Source organism: Phyllobates terribilis, unplaced genomic scaffold, assembly GCF_046119375.1.
Source record: "Phyllobates terribilis strain yellow unplaced genomic scaffold, ASM4611937v1 Scaffold_4__5_contigs__length_816908805, whole genome shotgun sequence".
NCBI classification, from domain to species: domain Eukaryota; kingdom Metazoa; phylum Chordata; class Amphibia; order Anura; family Dendrobatidae; genus Phyllobates; species Phyllobates terribilis.
In genome coordinates, this window is record NW_027362764.1 from 360,364,397 (window position 1) to 360,379,704 (window position 15,308).

Here is a 15,308-nt window from a genome sequence, read left to right on the forward strand (position 1 = left end):
TTTCCCAAATTACCTATATGAATTGCAGTCATTGTAATTTTCCAGTCAAATAACTATTAGAGTACAATTGAAAGGTTTTTGTACAAACTGCCTATGATAACAGTATATTTAAAAAAAAAATAAAACACTCAAACTGCACTCAAAATGCATGTTCCAAATTATTATGCACAGCAGAGTTTTCAACCTTTTCATTTTAATAAAGAACAAAAAAATGGTCATTTTTGAAATTATAAGCATTAGCAGGTTATTACAAACTGAAATCAAACAGTTTTCAACTCAAAACTTTATTCTAGGTGATGTTACATTTGCACATAGGACCCCTTGTTCGAAAGGACCTTCTGAACTCTCTCGTCCATTGAATTTGTCAGGTTTTGGATGGTTTCTGCTTCAATTGTTTTGCATGAGGACAGAATACCCTCCCAGAGCTGTTGCTTAGATGTGAACTGCCTCCCACCATCATAGACACTCCTTTTGATGATGCTCCAGAGGTTCTCAATGGGGTTGAGGTCAGGGGAGCATGGGGGCCACACCATAAGTTTGTCCCCTTTTATGCCCATATCAGCCAGAGATGCAGATGTGTTATGTGCAGCATGAGACGGTGCATTATCATGCATGAAAATGATCTTGCTGCGGAATGCACGGTTCTTCTTCTTGAACCATGGCAGGAAGTGCTGTTTGAGAAACTCAACATACATTATGGAGTTCATTTTTACCCCTTCAGGGATGCTAAATGGGCTGACAATCTCTCTCCCCATGATTCCAGCCCAAAACATTACTCCACCTCCTCCTTGTTGGCGCCGTAGCCGTGTTTGCATGGGGTGTCCATCAACCAGCCATCCTCCTCTCCATCCATCTGGACCATCGAGCGTTGCACGGCACTCATCGGTGAACAAAACAGTTTTGAAGTCAGTCTTCATGTATTGTTTGGCCCACTGGAGCCGTTTCTGCTTGTGTGCAGTGGATAGAGGAGGTCGACAGGATGGCTTACGCACAGCTGCAAACCTCTGAAGGACCCTGCATCTTGTTGTTCGGGGGACGTTGGAGGCACCAGCAGCTTCAAAAACTTGCTATGACAAGGCTTTTTTGCCGCTGATCTTTTAACCTGACGTAATTGCCTGTAGGAAAGAGTCCTCAATTTTCCCTTATCAGCACGCACACGTGTATACTGTGAATCAGCTACATACTTCTTGATTGTGCGATGATCAGGATGAAGTGTCTTGGCAATGTTGATTGTAGTCATGTCTTGACCTAAACACTCCACAATTTGTTGCTTCTCAGCAGCCGACACATCCTTTTTCTTTCCCATTTTGGCAGAAAATGTAGGCTGCTTAATAATGTGGGACAGCCTTCTTAAGTAGTCTTGCCTTTCATTGGACACACCTGCCAAACTAATTAGCACAGGTGTCTGCAATTGCTTACAGTGATATAAAGAGCCCTGACACACATCACCATCAATGAGTTTAACTGACAAACAAAAAAATTCTTACCTTATCACTCCTAAACACTTTTTGCATAATAATTTGGAACACAGTGTATCTTATGAGAGAAATCTGCTTCTATCTCTGCCAAAATTGATCAGTCATTATCAAAATTCTCAATTTTGAGGTAAAACCTGTATTCAGTGAAGACAGATTATCACATTACTGAGATGGGAGATGACAGCTGCTACTGATTACAGATAACCTTCAATTACGCTTCCCTATCTGTTTCTTCTTTGCTGTTACATCTTTTCACCTTTCCATCCCAAACATCATGGGACATTAATCCAAGGTAGTATGTGTTTACAAAGTATCACCACCACTATCCTTTACTATTTTACTCCATGGAATCGGATGCTGTAGTACAAAAAGCACCTGTTCATTCAATGTCTCTTTAAATGCCCCTGTCCTTAAAAGCATACATTACAGTTTAATGAACATGTCCGAATATATAAAGTCTGAATAGTTCACTGCTAGTCATGTGTACTGGTCTTATATTAAATTTTTTTTTTTTATCTCTATGTACACTGCACATTTCAAGGCACAGGGGAAAAAACTCTAATGTTAGAACAGTAAGCATGTGTAGGTAAAATCCCCTCTAACCTCACAGTTGGGCAGCTAGTTGTTCCACCCTGTTGTCATCATTGACTATTTGCTCAAAATGAAATATCTAATATTATATTTAATCAGGCAAAAAAGACCCAGCTTTTTCAGATGTTTTGCTGTCATCAATTTGTAAAATAAGTGAATTTCGTCAAATTAAATGGGAAAAATAGCTATGTAACTTTCCCTTTCTAATATGTTTTATGAACATCTGTTGTGAATAATATATGGCAATAAGATTTCCAAATCATTGCATTCTTGTTTTCTTTACGGAATGTTTCACCTTTTTTGGAATTGGGGTTGTGTATATTGTATAACACACACATACAATTTACTGATTATTGGATCCCTAATAGCTATATCTATTAGAGATGAGCAGATCAATCCAATGCCTATCGAGTTCAAGTTGAATTTCCTGAAATTCTTGTTCCCGAATTCGAACAATTAGCAATTACAGGGGCTATAAAAGATGAGGGCAGAGAAAGCTGTGACTATTTTAGGATTTTACAGCCTAGAGATACGGCATCAGAGCGCACAGCTCATTATTACGGATAGGGATAGATAGAAAGGCCTAGATCTTATTGTTGTGTACAACTACATAATTGCAGAACAATAAAAATGGGAGGAGTGGTAGAATCAGCCTGTGAGTAATAATACAAAGATTCAAGTGATAGGGAAGTGCTGTACCAACAGAGACTGTGTGACTTTAAAGTGATTGATCTGTGATATACTGCAGTACTGCATCTGAACACTTTTTTATTCTTGACCCTCTAGAAACATAGAGGGCAAATAATACCACTCTGTCCTAAATAGTTAAGGAAACAGCGGCTACCATATACAGTATATGATAGTATATAGATATGAAAAAGAAAATATACAGCGCTCGGACACAGAATAGAACTAAGAAACCATAAAATCTGGGTAGGTTGAAGTGTACCTTTTTCCATTGTAGGGGTAGTAGATACACATCAATTTACCCCTTCCTGGATTGCTCATCACCCTTAGAGTCAAATAGCCATTTAGCCACATTGAGGAGGTTTGTCTACTTATTGATCGTCATCTTCATGCCTAAAGGGAAGTATTAGGGACTGGAAATTACATCACAGTGACCTTTGCCAGTTTGCCACCCCTATGTTTTTCCAAGATGCCATTGGACACGGGCATGTCTCTTCGGTTTCATATGAGGATGTCTGAGGTCAGATGGCCACATCTGAACATTAGAAACACAGATATAGCTTTAAGATAATAAAAAGCCAGTCTAAATATATGTAATTTATCCTCCTCCCTCAGAGAAAAACAATCAGCAATGGAAACATCATGTAATGGCAGACTGCCAAACTATGTGAGGTCACAAGATTTTCCATTACATATGTACATTGCTCTGCGATTGCAAATGTAGTTATTCTGTTGCTTGCGATGCATGCAATAAAGCTTTAAAGGGGTGGTCCGGAACTAACATTTATTTTAAACCTAAATGCCTATCTATTTAATGTCATAATCTAATTGCCTTTCTAATATGCTTTAATTAAAAAGTCCCTACCATTCCCTCACTACTCTGCTTTTTTTTTTTTTTTTACTACTTCTGCTTTGATGACGCTTCATTTGAGATCCCAGTGCATGCTGGGATAGTCAAATGAGTAGTCATCAGGGGGCAGAGGCTGTAGATATTGCTCCAGCCTCTGCCCCTACCCAGGAACAGAGTCATCAGTGATGTCCGTTTCAGGGGCTGGGCTAGTCCCTGCTCTACTGAGCACGTACTGGTTGTCAATTCTGACATCTGCTCAGTAGAGCCTTGTCACTGAGCAATATGTATAGTGAAAGTACGCTCGCTTGCCGGCTCTGATCTGAGATAATTGACAACCGACATGTGCTCAGTAGAACAGGAACTAGCCAGGTCATCACTGATAATGCTTTATGTCAGGGCGGCGGCATTTAGGATTACAATAAATTTTCGTTTCGGACCACCCCTTTAAGGCACATAGATGAAACAAAACATGGACTTTTTATCTCACGGTAAATATGCACACTAGAAAGGACACATATGATCACGGAGAAGAACATTTAAAGAGACATGTGAAATTAACAATATCGTGAACGCTGCAACCCAACATCTAACCCCATGAGGGATCACAGTGAGGAGTATTTTATTGAACACTGTACAGGTTAGATTATGATCTCCTGATAAGACTGCCATGAAGGAAAAGTGGAGAGGAAGGTTTAGCCAATTTTTTCTGCACTGATATACACCATGCAATTATTATTCTGACAGAAAATGATTTTTTCATCTGTGGTATACTTGCTTTAGGTGTGTTTTCTATAGCATGTAAACTATAATAATTAAAAACATTAAACAATAAATAAATAGGGATATATTGCTTCAAAATTAGTAAAAGACCCATCCTCACACAGCATGGAGCAGCGGAGGGGAAATCCACACTGCGTGGTAACAAGTAATGGATCAGATCTTTGCTGCAGATTTTACCTGTTCATGCAGACTTACATGTGCGTGATAACAATTAGGAAACCTTACCTGGAAATGTCATTCAGAAATAAACTGAGCTTGGAGACGTTGTTTTCCACATAGCCAATCATTTCCAAGTCTCTTAAAGTAAGAAGCTGCTGTCTAGGATAGATGATCTGACACTGAAAACAAACAAACACACCCCTCTTAAATGTGATCATTGTAACTTAAAGGGGACGTCCACTACTCAGACAATCCCTTCTCAATCAGCAGGTTTGCCCCCAGTAAAAGAACAACGGCTGCTGGCCGCTCACTTCCTCTTGATGTCTGATATGTACGAAGGTGGGGACACTGAAGCCAACACTGATTGGGCGCAGGAATCATGTGACATAATGTGACGCAATCCCCAGGAGAGCAAGTGATGACAGCGCTGGAACAGAGGCGAGTATAAGTGTTATTTTACTGGGGCAAACATGCTGATTGAGAAGGGGTAGTCAGAGTAGTGGACAACCACTCTATATATCTTGAAATAAAAGTATACAGTAAACTGACCTTATTAGAAGAACATGGAAAGTGAGTATTACCTTCATAAGTTCTTCTATGCAAGAAATGTAAATGTTGAAAATTGCAACAGGGGATGGGGGGCCAATGTATTGTTTTATGTCTGCTCTGTCTACAAAGGCCATATCTATTTTCTCAGTAATGTTCGAAGTTGTCAAGATAACTACATTGGGACACCTAAAAGAAAAAATATGACATGTATTTACTATTAAACCAACATTATATACAGTTGTGCTCAAACGTTTACATACCCCAGCAGAATTTTTCCTTTCTTGGCCGTGTTTCAGAAAATATGAATGGTAACAAAAATTTTTTTTCTCCACTCATGGTTATTGGTTGGGTGAAGCCATTTATTGTCAAACTATTGTGTTTTCTCTTTTTAAATCTTAATGACAACCAAAAACATCCAAATGACTCAAAAGTATTTTGGCCTGATAATATGCACAGAAGTTGACACAAATGGGTTTGAATGGCTACTAAAGGTAACATCCTCACTTGTGACCTGTTTGCTTGTAATCAGTGTGTGTGCATAAAAGCTCAGTGAGTTTCTGGGATCCAGACAGACTCTTGCATCTTTCATCCAGCCACTGATGTTTCTGGATTGTGAGTCATGGGGAAAGCAAAAGAATTGTCAACGGATCTACGGGAAAAGGTATTCGAACTGTATAACACAGGAAAGGAATACAAACGGATATCCAAGGAATTGATAATGTCAGTCAGCAGCGTTGACACTGTGATAAACAAATGGAAAATCAGGGGCTCTGTAAAAACCAAACCATGGTCAGGTAGACTAACAAAAATTTCAGCCACAACTGCCAGGAAAATTGTTCCGGATGCAAATAAAAACCCACAAATAACATCAACTGAAATTCAAGACTCTCTGAAAACTAGCGGTGTGGCTGTTTCAAGATGCACAATAAGGAGGCACTTGAAGAAAAATGGACTGCATGGTTGAGTCGCCAGAAGAAAGCCATTACTGCACAAACGCCACAAAGTATCTTGCCTACAATATGCCAAACAGCACAGAGACAAGCCTCAAAACTTCTGGAACAAGGTAATTTGGAGTGATGAGACCAAAATTTAACTTTTTGGCCACAACCATAAACGTTACATTTGGAGAGAGAACAACAAGGCCTATGATGAAAGGAACACCATTCCTACTGTAAAGCACGGCAGTGGATCGCTGATGTTTTCGGGATGTGTGAGCTACTAAGGCACAGGAAACTTGGTAAAAGTTGAAGGAAAGATGAATGCAGCACGTTATCAGCAAATACTGGAGACAAATTTGCAGTCATCAGCCCAGAAGCTGCGCATGAGACGTACTTGGACGTTTCAACATGACAACGATCCAAAACACAAGGCCAAGTCGACCTGTCATTGGCTACAGCAGAACAAAGTGAAGGTTCTGGAGTGGCCATCTCAGTCTCCTGACCTCAATGTCATTGAGCCACTCTGGGGAGATCTCAAGCGCGCAGTTCATGCTAGACAGCACAGGAATTTACAGGAACTGGAGGCTTTTTGCCAAGAAGAATGGACAGCTTTACAATCTGAGAAAATAAAGAACCTCATCCACAACTACCACAAAAGACTTCAAGCTATCATTGATGTTAGAGGGGTAATACACGGTATTAAGAACTGGGGTATGTGAACTTTTGATCAGGGTCATTTGGATGTTTTTGGTTGTCATTAAGATTTAAAAAGAGAAAACACCTGTAGTTTGATAATAAATGGCTTCACCCAACCAATAACCATGAGTGGAGAAAAAGTTTTTTTGTTATCATTCATATTCTCTGAAACATGGTTACATAATAGTACTCACATGCCATCTACTGGACAAGTGTAATTATTGCAATGTCTCTTATCAATAGTATTAAAGGGAAGATCTGATCAGAAAATTTCATCAAAAGGGGTTGTCCACTACCTTTGCATTGATGCCCAATGTATGATAAGCCCGGGTCCCACACGCGGCACCCCCGCCGATCAGCTGTTATCAGTGCCGGCGGCCGGAAGCTCTTACCTGCGGGGCTCGGCCATTGCTTGTTACTGCACATATGCCTCCCATTCAATTGAATAGGAGGCGGATGTGCAGTACCTCGCGGCGGCCACTACAGATGGACGGCCAAGCACCACAGGTAAGGATTTCCGCCCGGCGGCGCCAATAACAGCTGATTGGTGGGAGTGCTGCGTGCGGGACCCCGGCCGATCATACATTGATGCCCTATCCTATGGATAGGGCATCATTGTCAAAGTAGTGGACAACTTCTTTGAGTACTTGCGGGAAAATTATTCTGTCACAGAATCACAGACACTGTGAAACAAAAAAAAATGTAGGGAAGCTACCTTCTCAAGCTAGAGAACAGATCAAGATGCAACAGTCCCAGAATTTGGTGTCTCCCAGAAACTGGAAGGTCAAGAGATATTGTATGTGACGTGACATCCAATTTCACTTGCAGTACAGAATGGATCAATTGTGAAACCAGTTGTACGGCCATTTCTCCAAAGCAGGGGCGTACATAGAAATCATGGGGCCTTATAGCAAAAGTTTTAATTGAGCCCCCCAATAAAAAAATAAATAATATTAATCGGGGTCACAGAAGAGCATATCTCACAACTTTTCAGTCCTTAAAGTAATTTTTATCCTACTGAAGCCCTAGATTCCCTTTCATTGCACACAAAGTCTGATGTCAACAAAAGTGCCCCCTCAAACACAGTATGGTACCTCCATGGTGAATTCCTCTACAGTACCTTCCACACGCACAGTATGATGATCCTACTGTACCCAAACTCAACTCCCCCAGCAAAGTATGATGATCCCAACACAGTATGATCCCCCAACTGTGACTTCCACACAGCCCTCCATGTTGTATAATGAACCTACTTACAGTATAATGGCCCAACACCTCACCACACTGTATAATGACCCCCACTAGCCCTCCAAATATTATAATAGCCCCAACATAGACCTCCATATACTATTATCTGCCCCATAGTCCACCATATAGTATACTGCACCCCAAAATCCTCTTTATTGCATAATATACCCCATAATCCTCCATATAGTATAATGCACACCCCATAGTCCTCTATATAGTATAATGCACTCACCATAGTCCTCCATATAGTGTAATGCACTCCCCATAGTCCTCCATATAGTGCAATGCACTCTCCATAGTCCTCCATATAGTGTAATGCACTCCCCATAGTCCTCCATATAGTGTAAAGCACTCCCCATAGTCCTCCATATAGTGCAATGCACTCTCCATAGTCCTCCATATAGTGTAATGCACTCCCCATAGTCCTCCATATAGTATAATGCACACCCCACAGTCCTCCCTATAGTATAATGCACCCCATATTCCTCCATGCAATATAACTCCTCCATATAGTATAATAAATTCCCCATAGTCCTCCACACATTATAATGCACTCCCCCATATAGTGTAATGCACTCCCCCATATAGTGTAATGCATGCCCCACAGCCTTTGATATAGTATAATGCACCCCATAGTCCTCCATACAGCATAATGCACCCCATATTCCTCCATGCAGTATAATGCACACCCCACAGTCCTCCATATAGTATAATGCACGCCCCATATTTCTCCCTATGGTATAATGCACCCAATATTCCTCCATGCAATATAATAGACAGGGCTGTGGAGTCAGAGTCAGTGTCCATTTTGGTGGAGTTGGAATCGGAGTCGGTATAAAATGAACCAACTCCAACTACTAAAATATATAATAAATTGGGTACAATAGTTCAATGCAGTTTGTGGGGAATATTTTTTGTCATAAGAATTTGGGAAACTTATGAAAGGTCCTATAAATGTCTGTCCTATTCCTGATCTAAGGGTCTAGACCAGAGGTCTCAAACACGCGGGCCGCATGCTGCCCCTGAGGCTGCTTTATGCGGCCCGCAGGCACAGACCCCTTGGTGATCCCGACCTGGTCCAGGAGAAGCCGCCGACAGCAGCGCTGCGCAGAGATCGCCTTCCAGCACAGCATTTCCAATGCCAGCCACCGGCCAATCAGACGCCAGCAGCTGACATTTGCGTGCCGGCGCAGCGGCGTATGACGTCACTGCCATGCGCAGATGTCAGCTGCTGGCCATCAGGATGGGGCACATTACTGCAAGATGGGGACCACCAGGATGGGGCACATTACTACAAGATGGGGACCACCAAAATGGGCCACATTACTACAAGATAGGGACCACCGGGATGGGACACATTACTGCAAGATAGGGACCACCAAGATGGGACACATTACTGCAAGATAGGGACCACCAGTGTGGGACACATTACTGCAAGATGGGGACCACCAAAATGGGCCACATTACTACAAGATGGGGACCACCAGGATGGGGCACATTACTGAAAGATAGGGAGCACAAGTGTGGGACACATTACTACAAGATGGGGATCAGGATGGGGCACATTACTACAAGATGAGGACCAGGATGGGGCACATTACTAAATGTTTGCCAGAATTACTATATGGTGCTAATTGTAAAACAATATTACTGTATGTGGCTAATTGGAGGAAACAAAATTGTAAAAATTAAAAAAAAATAAAAATTAAACAAAGAATGAAAAAATATTTTGCCACTAAAAATGCTGTTTTATATATAAACTAAAGTAAACACAAAAAAGTGCACGTTTATTATCGCCACATCCATAACGACCCAAGCTATAAAAAAAAATAAACAGCCAAAAATGTTCAGACAAAAAAGTGTATACAAAAAAAATGGTATCACTAAAAATATCATTTTGATCTGCAAAGAATGCGGCCCTCCAAATTCAATTTTTTTTCCATGTGCAGCCCATATACCCAGCCGAGTTTCAGACCCCTGGTCTAGACTTTTAGCTGAGATGAATCTGTGCTACAGTAAATTTATCACTTAAACATGAGCCATGTATGAGGGAGTCAGAGTTGTAGTCAGTGTCATGGAAATTGAGGGGTCGGAGTTGGAGGTTTAGCTTACTGACTCCACAGCCCTGATAGTAGACTCCCCACAGTACTGCATACAGTATAATGCACTCCCCATAGTCCTCCGTATAGTATTATGGCCACCAGAATGTACTCACTGATTAAAAAGAAATACAACACTCATCTCTCCTCCTTCTCTTGCTGCTCTGGTCTCTGCGGCAAACGTTCTAAAGTGTCGCACATCTCATGGCAGTGGGTGCTACGTAGTGATGTCATCACGCTCCATGTGCTGAGATGTCAGACGCCGATGGGGAATGATGGGAGAGGGAGCGTCAGCTGACGCTCCCTGTCTCATCTTTGCTTTTGAACTGTATCGGCATCTAGGATGACAGGGAAGGGGGGAGAGGGGATCATTGGCGATATGCCACTGCTCCACAGTCTCCAGAGTCTCCTTTTCCCACATGACTATGCCAGGGCACAAATTCCTTGTGCTACTGTGAGCAGCCTGCATAGCCAAAATGTGCCACCATGGTCCGCAACGTCTGCAGACTTGTCTCCTGTCAAGCACATCTGTGTTGTCTTTGGTAAGCAAAGGAAGCTGCCAGCAACAAATCTTGATCATTTACATCAGGGGTAGGGAACCTCAGGCCCGAGGGCCATTTACGGCCCTCGATGACCTTTTCTCTGGTCCTCGGGCAGATTCCTGGGGACCACAGTGCTTGGGCCGGCAGCTGTGTTTTGATGGCCATCGGCCTTTTAATTTCTTCTTGCTATTTGAGCACACATACGCAGTGTTCACTACTGAATGCTGAGGCGTGTGCAATGAAAGAGTAAGTGGCAGAGTGAGAAACCATAAAAAGATAAGACAACGCATTTCTGACCTTTGCGGTCCCTAATCACTGCCTGAAGCAGTTCTTCAAAGAGTAAAAACCACATACCTTTTTATTTGATCTATCTGAGTCAGAACAGCATTCACTACACGAATGGCGTCAGAAGGTTCAGTGCCAGCTCTAGATGCACTTCGTGCTGCAGTAAGGCTTTCAACCTAAATTTGAGCAACAGATTACATTCTGTAAATGAGAAATTATGTAAAGCTAGGTACTTTAGCGTAAATTACATTTTTTTTACAATGCATGTTAGCTAATATTTATTTTAACTTGTGCATTCCCCACATCCTAGCAGTCTTTACATAAAAGAGATTTAGTTGTAATCTCATATTGCAGAATTTGAAGCGGATTCAAGCTCATACAAGAGGCAACATGAATCAGAGTGTGGCTGCATTATCTCAAGTGTAGGAATCTTGGATGACTATTCTGAGGCAGGTCCCCGGCTAATTCTTCTAGCCCCACTCCCCATAACTGACAGATCCCCCCTATGTGTGTGTATAGAAACTCTTAGTCCCATGATGGCTTTTCATATTATCTCTTTGTAATGGCGCAGCAATTCAGAGCAAGACATACATGACAACAGCAAATCATCTTCTGATTTATACTACCCACAATTCGGACAGAATGAATCAGCTGAAAGGTTCCCTTTAAGATGAATTGCAGTTAAGGGGTTTCCCACTTTCTTTACACCATGTTTAGTTATGAACTAAAAAAAAGTTGAATCAAAATAAAGTTGAAAGGGAATCTATCAGCAGAATTTCACCCCACACTGTTGATATGCGCATATAGCCCTTCCAAAGAAAGTCCATTCATATCTTTAGCTTGCGAGTCCATTCCTCCGTTACTAAGACATCGACAGTGCTTTGAGCATGAGGAAGCACTTGTCACTATGGACTCTAGTCCCTGCCCTGTTATTTTGCTGTATAACTTCAAGCAAAGGAGCTGTCAGTCAAGCAGAGGAAAGTAAGGATGGGAGAGGAATGGAGCCGATGAGGCAGAAGCTTGGGAAGTGACACTCAGAGCACATAAGCCTCATTTACGTGACTGGATTAAAACAGTGACTTTTTTAAGACCGGAAGCAAAAGATTGCCAACGTTATGGTATGCATGACATTATCCTTCTGAGAGCCTCCAGACCATATAACTATTTTTTTTTCTGAAGGAGGGGGAGAGAGGGAGGAATGGATCATTCTGACAGATTCCCTTTAAGTGCATAATTTTGGTTTTGGCATGTTATATATAGCAGCTTGCATCTTGTTTTACATTCAAAAAGTGTTTTTCACATAATTATGTAAAGTCTACTAGCAGTGCTGCCATGGATTTTGCTGTAAATTCTGTACCAAAAGGGGGTTTTCAAGACTGCGTCAAACTGTTGCAGGAGAAAATGCTCAAAATGTAGGACATGAAGGAGATTTTCAAATCTCTGTTACATCTGGACATACCGCAACAGTTTACAACTACAAGGAAGTCAAGTTCTAAACCGGCTGCCATTTCAATTACAGTCATATTGATGTTGGTGTGGGGTTTTTAAACACATTTGTGGAGATAGATCTATGATGAACATCAAACCCATTGTAGTAGAAGAGGCTGGCCACGGTTAACCTGTCCAATTATGCATCCCACTTTATCCAAGAATACTGTGGATAAACCTTCTTTAGGTGTATTTTTTAGGATCCAATTTACTACTCTTTAGAAATAAGAGTCACAACCTGAATAACATGATTCTTTGCATAGTTGCAGAAAAGATAATATACAGGGTCAAGAAATCTATATCTCTTCTATTGTGACAACATTTTTAAATAAAATTGAACCTGAATTTACAGATGACAATGTTAATATTTAAAGTAAAGATGCACCATATCAGAACCGTTCACATGAATATGATTGAAAGGTGTTATTAGTAGGAGTTTACATCAGGCCAAAGCCTGGCTCCCAGCTACCATCATTCATCGTTACACTGTACAGAAGCTACATAAGATTGATAGAATATTTTGAACAAAGAATGACAGTACTGTCAATTATTTACTTACCGTATTTTTCGGACTATAAGACACACTTTTTTCCTCCAAAATTTTGGAGGAAAGTCGGGGGTGAATCTTATAGTCCGAATGTATATGGTGTATATATGGTGGCTGTGGGTGGTGTAGGGGGAGCTGCAGTGGCGGTGGATCGGGCACAGGAGGCAGGAGCCACCTGCTGCAGCCTACACTGTGCCCGCTACTAAAGAATATGAATATTCACTGGGGAGCACTGAATATTCATTTTCCTTAATAGCCGGCACACTGTACCGCAGCGTGGCTCCTGCAGCAGCTGGTGGTCAGCGTGCCTGCTATTAATGGGAGTGGCAAAAGTTTGACAGAATATTTTATTAAACACTTAGGACAAATTACGTACAGCAAGGAAAAACCCCTCACCAAAGTTGGGCAGCATACATAAGTATATTCATGTTGATACTCATAGAAGATAGAAATCTCAATGGAAAAAGTGCAGCAGTGCTTATTCCCAAGTGGGATAACTGTTTAAGTGCTACATACGACAATCAGACTCCATAAATAAATTCATTATCTATGCAAAATAATATAACGGTCGTGTCAGCACATAAACACATAAAGCCATTTGTTAAATCATAATATTGCACTCTTACCCATTGCTTAAAAGTAGCAGCCCAACAAGAAAAGATCCCCAACGCGCGTTTCGTGTGGTGTGTTTGACAGCTTCCTCGGGCGGAATGCATTCCGTTATATTATTTTGCATAGACAATGAATTTATTTATGGAGTCTGATTGTCGTATGTAGCACTTAAACAGTTATCCCACTTGGGAATAAGCACTGCTGCACTTTTTCCATTGAGATTTCTATCTTCTATGAGTATCAACATGAATATACTTATGTATGCTGCCCAACTTGGGTGCCGGGTTGTTCCTTGCTATACGTAATTTATCCTAAGTGTTTAATAAAATATTCTGTCAAACTTTTGCCAAAAAACTCAGTTTTTCGTGTTTGCATATATATTAGCTTTATGGAGTGGCATAAATCTCCACTTTTCCTATATGTGGGACCTTACTCTGGTTAGAGTGTTTTTTTTACAATGTACCTTATGAATATATGGTTATTTATTAATGGGAGTGGGTTGTAGAGAATATTCATGGACTTTAATAGCTGGCAGACTTTTCGCGCGTCCGATCCCGGCGTGGGGAGCAGCGACTCTGCCGGCACAGCATCTCAGTGTGAGGGCGCATGGCGTCATCGCCATGCGCAGCTCACACTGAGATCAGTGCTGGCTGCAGAGGAGGACACAGTATTTGAACACAGGGAAGAAAGGTGAGTAGAACTAGTGTTTATTTTTTTGTGTACAGCATGGTATTGGGGGGGGGGAGGGGGGATTATACATACCAGGAAGAAGGATGAGGGAGACCATACATTCCAGGAAGAAGGATGAGGGAGACCATACATTCCAGGAAGAAGGATGAGGGGGATCATACATTCCAGGAAGAAGGAGGAGGGGGACCATACATTCCAGGAAGAAGGATGAGGGGGACCATACATTCCAGGAAGAAGGATGAGGGGGACCATACATTCCTGGAAGAAGGATGAGGGGGACCATACATTCCAGGAAGAAGGATGAGGGGGATCATACATTCCAGGAAGAAGGATGAGGGGGACCATACATTCCAAGAAGGAGGATGAGGGGGACCATACATACCAGGAACAGGGATGAGGGGGGGGCCATACATACCAGGAACACGGATGAGGGGGGCCTTACATACCAGGAAGATGGATGAGGGTAGCCATATATACCAGGAACAGGGATGAGAGATGAAGGGTGCCTTCATATCAGTATGCCATACATACCAGGATGAGGGATGCCATGCATACCAGTATGTGGATCAGGGGGTGCCATACATACAAGGATGGGGATGAGGGGTGCCATGCATACCAGGATGGCGATCAGGTGGTGCCATGCATACCAGGATAGGAGATGAGGGGTGCCATGCATACCAGGATGGTGGACTGGGGTGCCATGCATATCAGGATGGTGATGGGAGCCACATATAACAGGAAGGAAGGGCCATATATACTAGGATGGAGGATATTAACTGAATTGGGGGACATTACCCCTATACCAGTGTCAGCAGCAGACCCCCTCCCCCATATCAGGGCATCATGACCACATTTTTTGCTTAAATCTTTTTCCTATTTTCCTCCTCTAAAACCTAGGTGCGTCTTATGGTCCGGTGTGTCTTATAGTCTGAAAAATACAGTAATTGTGTTTTTATAGCTTCTATTTGACCACCAGTAGCTCCACATTGGGAATAAATAGCTGTAAGTGCAAAGAAGAGTGAAAATTGTAAATATATAGTAAAGTCACTATATTAAAGTGCCACTTATA

The 15,308-nt window shown here is 41.8% G+C and overlaps 1 protein-coding gene across 2 annotated transcripts in view; it reads right to left on the minus strand.

The window, feature by feature from the left end:
- TRIP13 (thyroid hormone receptor interactor 13) overlaps window positions 1-15,308 on the minus strand; it is a 121,662-nt gene that overhangs the window by 7,317 nt on the left and 99,037 nt on the right. For both annotated transcript variants that reach the window (XM_073678440.1, XM_073678439.1), the window contains exons 10-12: window positions 10,972-11,078; window positions 5,127-5,280; window positions 4,612-4,724 (exon numbers count right to left, since the gene is read on the minus strand). In XM_073678440.1, coding sequence (XP_073534541.1) covers window positions 4,612-4,724; window positions 5,127-5,280; window positions 10,972-11,078 — 374 coding nt within the window. The remainder of the gene's footprint in view (window positions 1-4,611; window positions 4,725-5,126; window positions 5,281-10,971; window positions 11,079-15,308) is intronic.